We start from the raw sequence: 13,018 nt of genomic DNA, 5'->3' as shown, positions 1-13,018 counted from the left end.
AGGCTATCTCATCCATCTTCCCATTGGTCCATCTGTTCATTCTTTGTTCAATAAGCATAAATTGAGCACCAACGGTGTGCCACCTGGGCTCTGGGGATTGGAAGAGAAATGGTTGCCTACAGTGAACTTACAGATTAACAGGGTTTGACCCCAGCCTGATCACCGACCTCAGGCCCCAGACTCCAATCCTAGACTGAACCTGTCCCCCACTGACTCTGTCTCCTGTAGTGGCACCCTACAAGGTGCCAAAGGGAACTTTGGGGACGAGCAGGCATCTTGAGCATGGGTTGTGAGCCCAGAGGGAACCGGTGCTGACTTTCGCTTGGCCACTCTGCTGTGTGACTGTGCGTGAGTTACGTACACAGCCTCTGGACCTCATTTTCCACTTCCGTAAAACAGGGGCAAGTAATGTTGGTCTCCTAGTGTTCTTATGAGGACAGAATAGACTAATGCAACATTCCAGTATGGTTGCTGCTGAAATTAGCCCAATGTATTACTTTTATGATATTAAAATATGAGAACTTTAAAATGATTATGGGAATAAAAATGGGAAGAAACTCTATAAGAAGAAACTAGTAACCGTGGTTACCTGATTTGTGGTGTGGATGCTCGGGGGTGGAGGGACATTTTTTTACCGCACGCTTTTTTGTTTTTCTCAGTTTTCAGCCCAGGTGAGTGTATTACCTATTCTAAAAAGAGGAAGTGTTAGTGTTAGCAAATGACTATGCCGTGAAAGTGTAAAGGCCCCTAAGACAGGCACATAGAAAATGTCCTGGGGGTTCATTCATGCATTCGGTAATACCTACCGAGTGCCCGCTTTATGCCAGGCACTATTGTAGGGGCCAGGGATAGAATGATGACCAGGTCAAGCAAGGTCATACATAGTCCCCTGAGAGCCGATGTTCTAGGTGGGGAGACTGATGATAAACCAGGAAATGTGTAAAGAAGATCATCGCAAATGATGGTGAATGCCATGAAGGAAATAAGACAAAGGGATAGGATAGGGGAGGGGAGAGTTGATTAGAGAGGAAAACCCCTCCAGAGAGGGAACATTCAGGTGAGTCCTGCATGGCAAGAAGGAACCGACATGGTATTCCATCTGGGATAAGATCATTCCAAGCAGAGAAAAGAGCAAGTGCAAAGGTCCCGGGGCAGGAACAACCTTGGCATTTCCAAGGAATTGAAAGAATGCCAGCAGGGCCGAGCCCAGTGAGCGGAGAGGGTGGTAGAGAATGGGTCAGGGATGTAGTGTGGCCTCTCCTGCTAGGGTGAGGTGTTCTTGCAGAATTTAATAAAGTACAGTATCAATAACCTTCAGGGAGAAGCCAAATAAGGGGCCGGTTCACCCTGAAAGGGTAGTCAGGGGAGGTTTTCCCACAGGTAGGTGGCCTTTGAGTTGGGCCATGATGGTTGTTGGGTCAGAGATCTTTCTGAGGAGAGGGGATTCCAGGGACTAGTGAGTAAAGAGCAAATTCCAGAGGAAAAGAGCATCTGTAGGAGGGGCATGGTGGCCATCTGTCTGTCTGTCTCTGCTCCCGTGGTTCTGCATTCCCATTTGCTAACTGGACCTCTGTCCCTCTCAACAGCATTGGCCCACAGCACCAGCCTCACTGAGAAAGATCTGAAAGAGGCCAAGGCCCGGAGCCAGCAGATCGCGGCACAGCTGACCACCCCGCCCAGCTCCAACTCCCGAGGCGTCCAGCTCTTCAACAGGCGTAGGCAGAGGGTGAACCAGTTCACCTTGGAGAACCCCGGCCCGAGGGAACGGGAACGGGAACGGAAGCCCAGCCAGGAGTCCCTCAGAGTGCCCCCTGCCGGCCCTGCGGGCTACGCCTCGGGGCTCGGCCTGAGTCCCACCTCACCCCCTGAGCCAGGCCCTCCAAGGAACAGCGACCGCCAGAGCCCTGACACAGGGGTCCCCGCTCACAGCATGGAGGGGTGCTCAGAGAAAGCCAGCTTGCTGCGGCACCTGGAGAAGGTGGCCAGCGAGGAGGAGGAGGTGCCGCTGGTGGTTTACTTGAAGGAGAACGCGGCCCTGCTGACAGCCAATGGATTGCACCTGTCCCAGAACCGAGAAACCCAGCAGACCCCGCCAAGCCCGCCTGCGGCTGAGGCCCACAGCCCAGCTGTAGACGTCAACCAAAACGTTTCCTCACTCAGCGCCACCCTTATCACGCCAGCCTCTAACAGCAACCACAGCCTGCCAGACGCAGACCATGCAGACGTCAACCAGAACCCCCCGGCCACTGTCGCCCCACAGAGCCAGCAGCCCTCAGAAAGCCAGCCCCCTCCCAATGGCATGGTGTCAGATTCCAAACCCAGCACCCCGTGTGCCAGCGGGCAGCCCCCCGAGCCGGCTGCAGAGGTCAAATCCAGCACCCTCCTCATCGATAAGGTGTCAGCTCCACCTACCAGCACCAACACCTTCTCCAGAGAAACTACTCCCGTCTCCAGCTCTGGGATCCCAGCCCCAGATTTCGCGTCCAGCTGCCTGCTCATCGATGTGCAGCCGGGTGTCCCAGCGGTGTCAGCGGAACCTGAGCCGTCTGGGTGGGCAGCCACGCCCACGCCCACCAAGCTATACAGTGAGGTCCACTTCACACTGGCCAAGCCCCCATCAGTGGTCAACAGGACCGCCAGGCCCTTCGGGATCCAGGCTCCAGGGAGCACCGGCCAGGTGGAACGGAGCCCCATGGTAGAGAGACGACATCTCGGGGAGAAGGCCCGGGCTCCCCAGCCCCCAAGCGTGGTAGACAGGAGCCCTCGGCCACAGAGACATGTGATGTCCCACAGCCCCATGGTGGAGAGGAGGCCCGTGGCACAGCGCAGCCCTGCCTTGGAGAGACGCCCCTTGGGGAACTTCACCCCACCCCCCACCTATGCTGAAACCTTGTCCACGGCTCCCCTGGCTTCCCGGGGCAGGTCTCCCCCATCCTACTCTGCCCTCTACCCCAGCTCTGACCCCAAGCCTTCTCACCTGAAAGGCCAGGCAGCTCCGGCCAGCAAGACGGGCATTTTGGAGGAGTCCATGGCCCGCAGGGGCAGCCGGAAATCCATGTTCACCTTCGTAGAGAAGCCCAAGGTGACCCCGAACCCAGACCTGCTGGATCTGGTACAGACGGCCGATGAGAAGCGGAGGCAGAGGGACCAGGGGGAGGCGGGCGTGGAGGAGGAGCCCTTTGCCCTGGGGGCCGAGGCCTCCAACTTCCAGCAGGAGCCCGCACCCCGGGACAGGATCAGCCCCGGGGCAGCCGAGGAAGTCCTCCCAGAGTGGGCCTCGTGCCTCAAGTCCCCACGCGTCCAGGCCAAGCCGAAGCCCAAACCCAACCAGAACCTGTCCGAGGCCTCTGGGAAAGGGGCCGAGCTCTACGCCCGCCGCCAGTCCCGGATGGAGAAGTATGTCATCGAGTCCTCCGGCCACACCGAACTGGCCCGCTGCCCTTCACCCACCATGTCCCTGCCTTCGTCCTGGAAATATTCCACCAATGCTCCTGGTGGCTTCCGGGTGGCATCCCGGAGCCCAGCTCGCACCCCGCCTGCCTCCCTCTACCACGGCTACCTGCCCGAGAATGGGGTCCTGCGCCCCGAGCCCACCAAGCAGCCGGCCTACCAGATGCGGCAGTCTCTCTTCGTCCTCTCACCCATCAAGGAGCCCGTCAAGGTCTCTCCGAGAGCCGCCTCGCCCGCCAAGCCGAGCTCTCTGGACCTGGTGCCCAGCCTGCCCAAGGCCGCTCTGCCGGCATCCCCGGCCCTGCCTCGGCCCTCCCGCTCCTCACCGGGCCTCTACACCTCCCCCGGCCAGGATGGCCTCCAGCCCACGGCCGTGAGCCCTACCTACAGCAGTGATATCTCCCCTGTGTCGCCCTCCAGGGCGTGGTCTCCCCGAGCCAAGCAGGCCCCCAGGCCCTCCTTCTCTACCCGGAATGCTGGAATCGAGGCTCAGGTGTGGAAGCCTTCCTTCTGCTTCAAGTAACGGACCCTGCAGGGATCCCACTGCCTGGCAGGGTCCTCTCTCCGAGGGCTGGATGGAGAGCAGATGTGGCTGGAAGTGGCACAGAGCTGAGGGTCAGGAGTATGGGGACCCAGGGCTCAAAGGCTGATGCTGCCACCAGCTAGCTTTGTGACTTTGGGCAAGCCCTCTCTGGGCTGCAGCTGCTCCTTCCCTGCCACAAGGGTCATGAGACTCCAAGTCTGAAGGATCTGCAGTCCGATACCGGATAGCAGGGAGGGTCACGGAGAGAACTCCCTTGGCAGGCCGAAATGAGGCTGGGGGGCTTCCTCTGGCCTTTGTGAGCCTTAGGGATGCCAGCGTCTTGCTGGGGAATGGCCTAGAAGGGGACCCTAACACGGGCTTCTGGAGCAAACAGCCTGCCAGTGCCTCTGTGCAACCAGCCCGTCAAGGGTCTGCCTCCTCAGCTGCCCCAGCTCCCGGCGTCTTTCTGCCTGTCGCTGGCTTCTTAACCTGCACAGGTCTCTCTTCCATCTCTGCCTTCTGGACACCGATTCCTCTCCGCCGCTTCAGAGAGCTTTGCCTCGGCTGCCACGTTTTCTCCTCTCGTGGGTTCTTCTGCTGGACGAGGACTTAGCCTGCCACTGCTGTCTGATGCTTTTCTTCCTGCCCCTCTGCTCAACCCGCCTCCATGCCCTCTCCAAACACCTGGCTCCACTTTGGGGATAGCTAGAGCAGTTCATCCCAGACCCCATCTGGCTGGCCCTCAGTGTGCTAGGGCGTGCGAAGTCCCGGGGGATCCCTGAGAGAAGGGGAACCCTGTAGAAGGATGTGCAGATGTGAGTGTGCAGTGAGAGAGCCCCCCACCCCACCCCGCTCCCCGCCCGGGCAATGTATCCATTGGCTAGTTTGGCTTCAACCTCAGCCGAGAGCTGCCCAGCTAAAAGCAGCTATCTCCGCGCAGTGGAAGGGGCCCCAGGGAGAGAGGCTGGAGAGGAGGGTCTGGTCCCATCTCAGCCTCCCCTTCACGATGTGAGTCTAGCCAAGTCACTTTCCCTTTCTGGGCCTCAGTTTTCTTATTTATATAGTCAGGACCCTTCCAGCTGTGACAGTCTTCGAGGGTTGAGGATATAGGCTGGTGCTTCGAGAGAAAGGCCTTGTAAGTGATAAGACAGTCCCCTGGAAAGAGAAGGGGAGGGAATGGGCTGTTGCCATAGAACCGTTGGAGATGAGAGGTCTGTAAGGGCGTCCTGGGGAGGGCGTGGCTGGAACGAGCTGCTTCAGGAAGCCAGGGGATCAGAAGCCTCGGCTGGGACGGCACAGGCTCAGGGTGGCCTAGAGACAGTAGAAGCATGGCAGGGGCTTGGGCAGGGGCCTAGCGGCTCAGTGGGACAGAGGAGGAGACCTTAAGGCTTTGAGGACAGGGCCGGCACTTAAGAGATCTGGATTCTACCAGATTAATTCCATGTGTATCTTTGGGTCTCAGTTTCCCCGTATCATGAGGGTGCTGAGTCAGGTAGTGTGAGATGCTCACCACCTCTGACACCTTTGATGTGATGCAGCCCCCAAACCAGGCTTTGTAGGCAGGGAGAGAATACAGACGCAAGAGGCAGAATTTGGGTGGAAGCTTCCCAAGGCTGGGGGCCGAGCACCACCCACTTTCTCTTCCCCAGCCCTATTTCTGGGCTCCCCAGCGGGGTGAGGGGTGGTGGAGGCGGTGCCCATGCTGGGCTGAGCCTGCAGTTTTCGTGAGCTCTGGGCTCGTCTCCATGGGAACAGGGGGTGCCTTCCTAGTGAGTTCATTCTGCCCAGAACTTTGGGGGCATGCGTGGGGGAGTCATAAGTGAGCTCAGCTTCTTCGTGCCGGGCCCCTCCCAGGACAGAGCGAAGCCCCTACCCTGGACCCCTGCTCCCTTCTACCCCCCCCCCAGGGCCAGCAGTGGAAGAGGCCACCCTCCATCCTGCAGCTCCTGCGGCCAGGCTGGCCGAGCTCTTCCCCCAACTTTGTTTTCTCTCCTGTTCTCAATACACTCGGCCTCAAATCTGTCTTGCTTCTTTCTTTCTTCCGCACTCCCTGGCTGGTGGTCAGGACTCTCTCCTTCCCGATTCTGGCTTGGGAGGTGGGGTGGGACGACCCAGTTACCGTGTGGCGTGTCTCTGAGTACTGTTTGAATCCGCTGCGTGTCTGGATCTGCCGTGTGTATAGATGTGTGCCGGCTTGGAGGCAAGGGCTGCCTCTCTCTCGTCCCTGGGTCAGCACTTAGGGAACCATAGTCCTGTGGAAATCACATTCTTCTGTTTTCTCCTTCCTTCAGAGTTTGGCCAAAAAGGCTGTGGAGCATAGGGAAGACCCACAGCCCCTTACAGTCCATGTTTGTTTGAGTTCTTTAAAAGTGGAATTAAAAAAAAATTTTTTTTAATGTTTATTGATTTTTGAGAGAGAGAGAGAGAGAGACAGCCTGAGCGGGGGAGGGGCAGAGAGCAAGGGAGACAGAATCCAAAGCAGGCTCCAGGCTCTGAGCTGTCAGCACAGGGCCCGATGTGGGGCCCGAATGCATGAACTGCAAGATCATGACCTGAGGTGAAGTCGGACACTTAACCAACTGAGCCACCCAGGAGCCCCTAAAAGTGGGATTTAAATGCCTTGAGCCAGAACATATACTTTCTGGTTCCCTCAGTCCCCCTCCTCCTCTCCCTGTTATCTAATCTGGCAATGTCCCATATTTGTCACCTCCTAGCTCCTGAAAACAGAGTTTCTGCCCCTGGTGGAGAGGAGCAAACTGCCATCAAGAGTCAGAAGTGGGTTGTAGTCCCAGATCTATACCTGACTCCTTGTATGACCTTAGACGACCCCTCCCACCTCTGGCTGGGCCTTAGTCTGCCTTGCGTCCAATGAAAGAATTGCAGAAGGCAATCGGGGAGCTAGCTCTGCTTGGTCTCTGATGGTTCCTGTCTGATGACTCTGTTTAAGCCTTCACCCCACACACATGCCCTGCGATGGGGCTGGGGCTGGGTTAAGTGGGTGCTTTTTTCTGAATCTTCACCCATGTGCATTTCCAGGGAGTTCTGGCTTATGTAATGCATTGAGAGCTTTGTCAGAAAGTGAACAGTCCTGATTTCTCACAGCTTTTTTGTATTGTGCACCCCACCTCCCCCCTCCGCCCCCCGCACAGAGAGTCAGTACCCAGACATGGCAGTTCCGATGAGGTCAGGCTCTGGCCTTCTTCCAAATGGTGAGGAGCTGCTTACCACTGCCCCACATTCCAACCCAGGCTTGGGAAGTCAGGCTAGGGCCACTTGCTGGCCCAAGCCTTCCCCTTGTGGCCACCAAAGGCAGACATAACCCTTAGAGATTTCAGACAGGTATGATAAGTCTACCTGCCCTAGCCCGCCTTTCTCCTGGCTGCAGAGCCCTGGATGCTTGTTGATGGGCTGGGATCATGAACTCCTGGCCCCACTTCCCACAGCTGGGCTGACTAAAAGCTTCCTGGGATATGTCACGGCCAGAACAGCTCCCAGGGTCTCTGGCTCACATATACCCAACTCTGACCCTGGGAGTGAAAGGGGTGGATCCCACGCTGAGCTTTAACTTTCCAAGTTGATGATTGGGGTCTTGGATGTCCCCAGGAGGTCCCTAAGGGCCCCTCCAGCATTACTATCCCATGAAAAATCTCCTATTGGGACGGCTGTACATTTTTTTTTAGGTTTAAGGGAACCCCTTCTGAGTCAGCCCATCTAGTAGCTGCTGCATTGGATGGAGAAAACATAGTTTATTACTTCCTTTTGATTGGGAGAAATCGGATTCTGATTGGATGAGAGGCTGACTGGCTTGGCTGTGGCTGGTTACTGATTGGGTGAAAGACTGGATCTTTTGAATGAGTCTGGATTTTGATTGAGTAGAAGACACTGAATGGACTGGCTAAGTCTGGACTCTCAGGAATGACTGCTGGTGAATCTGGGTTGGAGTGAAGGCTGAGTGGACTGGTTTACTGCTGCAATCTGATCGAAGAGTTGGATGATTTAGCAGATACAAGCTGGGCATGGATTCTGAAACCAGTCCAAACCAGTGCTTCCGACCGCTTAAGCATGGTGTAGCCTTTGGATGGGAGGTGGTCACCCCCACACATTTCCTGGTGGGACAGAACACAGCAGGCAGTTTTTTACACCTCTGAATTTCATCTTCATCCTTGTATAATGGGTGTGATAATGCCAGCCACCTCATCAGTATGTTGTGAGGATCCAAGGAGGGATATAGCATGAGACTGAAACTTGTAGGCTAGAAGGTCCTTAAATAGGTGGGAAACAGGTACAGTAGTATATAGCAGAGCCGTGCTTTATCACCTCAGAGATGTTCACCAACTCGGCCCCACCAAATCCACACTCCCTGCCCCATGCTGACAAGAAGTCCAGTCGGGGGAGTGTGCCGTCTACGGCAGAATGAGCCAACTCCCTTTGGTGTCCCCATCTGTCACTGGGAACTTCCTCCCTGCTCGGGGCATCCAGGGAAAACTTCGGAGGTGACCATGGCAACCTGGCAAGGGGGTTGGGACTAAGAGGGTCTTTCCCTAAGCCCTTAATAATAATGATCAGTATTTTTGTCTTAACATTTTAAGATAGATAATACAACCATATGTTTCAGAAACCTAATCTTACACAGAAAGTAATACGCTAGAGCTTTACTCCCACCCCCGTGGCTGTGTACCCCACCCCGGTGGCCCCATTTCCTAACAGAGACCCACTTTGGTGAATTTCCGGTGTATCCTTCCAGTATTTCTTTCCGGTAACTAACACCTCCTGAGCCCTTCCTCTCCTCCAGGGCATCTTCCAATACATGAAACATTCTTTTACACGAGTTATCTCATGTAACCCTCACAACAACCCCCTAAGTCTAGTGCTGGTATTATACCCCCATTTTACAGAGGAGGAAACCAAAGCCCGGAGGCTTCCAGTTGCTTCCGCGGCTGAAATAACTTGCCCAAGTTCATTCAGTAGTAAGTAAAGGGGTCTGTCTCCAGAGCGAGCGTTCTTCACCACCGCTCACCTGTCTCCCCGTTGAGCGCAGGGACAGGCAGCATGGGCTGAGAGCCGGGACCCCTGCGTTTTACTGCAGGCCCTATTCCCCTGACTTGGGGGCCTGGCTTCCCGACTCTGTGCAGTGCACAACCCAGACTCGGTCCCTCCCGAAACCCCGGTCTAGAGGACCCCAGCACTAACGCCTGCCCCCGCCCTCTCTGCTCTCTCCCCAGGACCGCCGGGAGAGCCTGCCCACCTCCCCGCCCTGGACGCCGGGCGCCTCCCGGCCCCCCAGCAGCCTGGACGGCTGGGTGAGCCCGGGGCCGTGGGAGCCGGGCCGCGGGAGCAGCATGAGCAGCCCCCCGCCGCTCCCGCCGCCGCCGCCCATGTCTCCCTCGTGGAGCGAGCGCTCGGTGTCCCCGCTGCGACCTGAGACAGAGGCGCGGCCTCCCAGCCGCCAGCTGCAGGCCCTCCTGGCGCGAAACATCATCAACGCGGCCCGGCGCAAGAGCGCCTCCCCGCGGCCGGCGGGAGCCGAGAGCCTGCGGCCCTTTTCCCCGCCCGGGGCGCAGCCGCCGCCGCCGCCGCCGCCGCCGCCGCCGCCGCCGCGCCTGCGCTCGCCGAAGCCCGCCCGGCCCGGCCCCGTCGCCGCCCCCGGGGCCACGTTCTCCCCGATCCCGCGGAGCCCGCTGTCCGCCGGGCCCTCGCCGTGCGCCAGCCCCCGGAGCCCGTTGCCGGCGCCGCCCAGGCCCTTCCCCTCCCGCCGCTCGCCCACAGACTCCGATGTGTCCCTCGACTCCGAGGACTCCGGCGCTAAGTCGCCCGGCATCCTCGGCTACAACATCTGTCCCCGCGGGTGGACCGGCAGCCTGAGGCTCAAGCGTGGCAGCCTCCCCTCCGAGGCCTCCTGCACCACCTAAAGCCTCCCCCGCTCCCGCTCCATCCCCACCCCGGGAGGGCTGAGCCAGAAGAAGAGTTGTGGGGCTTGGTAGCTCCTGGCACCACATCCCCAGGAGGCCTGGCCTCTTTGGACAGGGGGTCAGGGGAGTAGAGCTCTGGGCCTGGGGCTGGGTAGTGATCCAAGTTTGGGTTCTGGCCCTTATTCGAATCAGTCATTGTGTGACCCTGGGCAAGACCCTTGCTCTGTCCGATCCTGGGCTTTCCCATCTGTTTAGTGGGCCTTTGGCCAAGGCAATCTTCACAGGTCTAGATTCCCCCTCCCCTCCCATCAGCACACACACACAGACACACACATGCCTTGGAAGAGGTAGGGTGTTGTGCACGTGGACCCCTGGGCTTGCTGCATGCAGTCCGGGGCTCCTTATTCTCCCTCCCTTCCTGCCTCTGCTCTCTGGAGGCTGGCAAACGAGGGGTGTGTTCGGAAGATCCTAGGCCTAAGTTCCCTGTCCAGGCCCTAGCTTGACCATCCGCCTCCCTGGCACCAAGTCCCAGGCAGGAGCAGCTGTTTTCCATCCCTTCCCAGACAAGCTCTATTTTTACCATGGTGACCTTTAGAGAGGTCTCCCAGGCCAGCTCAAGGTGCCCGGCCGGGCTCCTCTGGAGACAAGAGATGGGAAGATCCCTCCTCCCAGATCCCTCTCATGCTTTCCCCACCTCAGCTCAGACTGCCTGGGCATCTTACCTGCTGCCAGAGAGGAGAGCTGTAAGGGGATGACTTCTATCCCCAGCCCCAGGACTTGGGAGTCCAGGCATGCTACAGGTGCCTCCAGCCCATCTGTCTTTTCTGGGCCCTTCCATGGCAAGTTCTGGGCTAAAATCTGAGCTGGGGAGAGAATAGTTGATACAGAGCTATCCGCTACCCTGTGGTTTTACCTGATGGCCCTGAGTTTGAGGTTGCCCACTTGGAAAGAGGGAGGCAAGAGTTCCTTGTTATAGGAGGTATTCAAGCAGGAGCCAGGATGCATAGAGGAGATTCTAGTAGGAAGGGGATTGGCTCAGATGACCTCTGAGGGCTCTCCCAGTCCTGAAATGCATTCCATGGTGTTAGGAAGGGAAGGAGATTGGCGGCAGAGGATTGGCTAGGCAGAATTTGGGGGCAGATGAGAACGGGTGGGTGAGTGAAGGGGTTAGACTAGAGTCTGCCTGTGTTTCTGGCTCCTTAGGAAATACCGCATGCTTCAGTTTTAGGCCCCAGTATGCATATCCTGCCCAGATGATGGGCACTGCTTTGCCCCATCTCTTTCCCACTACACTCTGGCCTAGCTAGTGCCCGATGCCCGGTGACCTCGAGAAGCCTGGCTGCAGGCCCTGGCCTGACCCTCAAACCTTGGTGGTTCTCATTCCAATCCCCAGGAGGGACAGGGCATGGGAGAAATGTGGTTGAATTCTATAGTTTCAGCCTCAGGATACTAAGAGCAGGGGAGCATGGGGGGTGGGGCTTGGAATGGGCTGAGGATCAAAGAGATGCAGGTGAAAGGACACCAGGATGTGGCTAAAGGTGAGGGAGCGAGTGTGATTTGGGGTTAGAGGTAGACTTACCCACGCATCAGATGATGTTAGACCTGGAACCCCTAAGTGAGGCTAGGGAAAGCTGGGCCACAGTGGGAGAGAGTTGGGAGGGGGGCTTTGGAATAAAGGAGTGATCCCAGAGGGTGCCTAGGGCCTAAGGATTGGGAACATAGGCCCTGACAGTGGGAAGGTAAAAGGGTGCTCCTGCTTGGTCAATGATGAGTGACCACATTTACCAAAGTCCCCATCTGTTTCAGGGTTCCTTGTAGCATGGGAGACTGGGGCTAAGGGCCTCTTTCAGAGAAAAGACACTATTGGGCCCCTGGCTGATGCCAAAGCATAGCAAATCCACTTCTGCCTGCATTTCCCCCAAAGAACCAGCAGGAGGCAGCCTTGAGAAGCTGCAGTTCTCCTGGCTGTTCTCTCCCTGTCACTGCCTTCTCCCCGCCCCTATCCTCTCTAACCCACTAGAGACTGCCTGTGTTCTGCCTCTTGCCTCCTGTAGAATTCATCTCTGGCCCTCAATAAATGCTTCCTGTATGCTTCTGCCTCCTGTGTCATTTTCGGCTGTGTCTAAAGCCCCTCCCTTCTCCCCATGGAACAGTCCAAGGGGCTCTGGGTGGATGAGAATGTTTGATACAGGTGGGACGGGAGCTCGGGGAGTAGCGGCCATGAAGAGAGATGGGGAACAATGGAAAAACTCCAGGCCATAGATGAAGTCCCAGGGTTGAAATCTTGATCCTGTCATCTACTAGCTGGGTGACCCTGAATAAGACCACTCCTTACCCAGCCTCAGCTTCCCTGTGTGTGCAGAATGAGCTGGGCTAGGTGATGTTTCAGGGTGGTATTTCCCAGGCCCTCACCACAAGACACTGTCACTGAAGCAGGCAGGGCCAAGCCGGGTCAGGGGGCCAGTGCTCCGGGGCTGTTTCTTCATGGCAGGTTGGGGCTCCATGCAGGAGGAGAAGCCCCTACAAGAGATCCCATGTGAGTCCAGATAACCCTAGTGAGCTCAAGACCCAGATTATCTGGAGTGCTTCTCACCTGAGGGGGGTGTCCTTTGTCTAGAGAAGGGGATTGTGGCCCCACTCCCAGGTGAGGCCGAGCCTGCCCTGGGAACATCCCTCTCCTTCCTCTCTAGGAGCTCCCAGCAGAGGCTGGACGCAGGATCCTAAGGGGCAGAACGTGGACCTCCTGCGGGCCACAGCAGAGCCCAGGCTTCTTCCTATGAGTGTGTCAGAAATACACCCTCTGGGTGGCTCAGTCGGTTAAGCGTCCGACTTTGGCTCAGGTCATGATCTCGCGGTTTGTGATTTCGAGCCCCGCGTCGGGCTCTGTGCGGACGGCTCGGAACCTGGAGTCTGCTTCAGATTCTGTGTCTCCTTCTCTCTCTGCCCCTCCCCGACTTGTGCCCTGTCTCTATCAGAAATAAATTAAAAAAAAAAAACGCACCCTTGGACAGTCTGTCCCAGCACATGGGTACAGGTGCTGGCCACCCCGGGGCCCAGCACGTCCTTGCTGGTCCCACCTTTCCCTGCAAGTGACCCAATCTTTATCTTCAGCTGGAGCCCCTCCTGGGTGCAGTCT

The 13,018-nt window shown here is 57.3% G+C and overlaps 1 protein-coding gene across 5 annotated transcripts in view; it reads left to right on the top strand.

The window, feature by feature from the left end:
• SYNPO (synaptopodin) overlaps positions 1–11,973 on the top strand; it is a 68,255-nt gene extending 56,282 nt beyond the window's left edge. For 4 of the 5 annotated variants that reach the window (XM_053200189.1, XM_053200202.1, XM_053200192.1 and 1 more), the window contains 2 exons: positions 1,587–3,943; positions 9,196–11,973. In XM_053200189.1, the coding sequence (XP_053056164.1) occupies positions 1,587–3,943; positions 9,196–9,882 (3,044 nt within the window). In that variant the 3' untranslated portion in view covers positions 9,883–11,973. Of the gene's footprint in view, positions 1–1,586; positions 3,944–9,195 lie in introns of those variants that run through there. The other variant, XR_003426655.2, reaches the window with a different exon arrangement.
• The last annotated feature ends 1,045 nt before the right edge of the window (positions 11,974–13,018 follow it).

This window comes from Acinonyx jubatus, chromosome A1 (assembly GCF_027475565.1).
Source record: "Acinonyx jubatus isolate Ajub_Pintada_27869175 chromosome A1, VMU_Ajub_asm_v1.0, whole genome shotgun sequence".
Taxonomy (NCBI): Eukaryota; Metazoa; Chordata; class Mammalia; order Carnivora; family Felidae; genus Acinonyx; species Acinonyx jubatus.
This window is presented reverse-complemented; position numbering and strand designations above follow the sequence as displayed.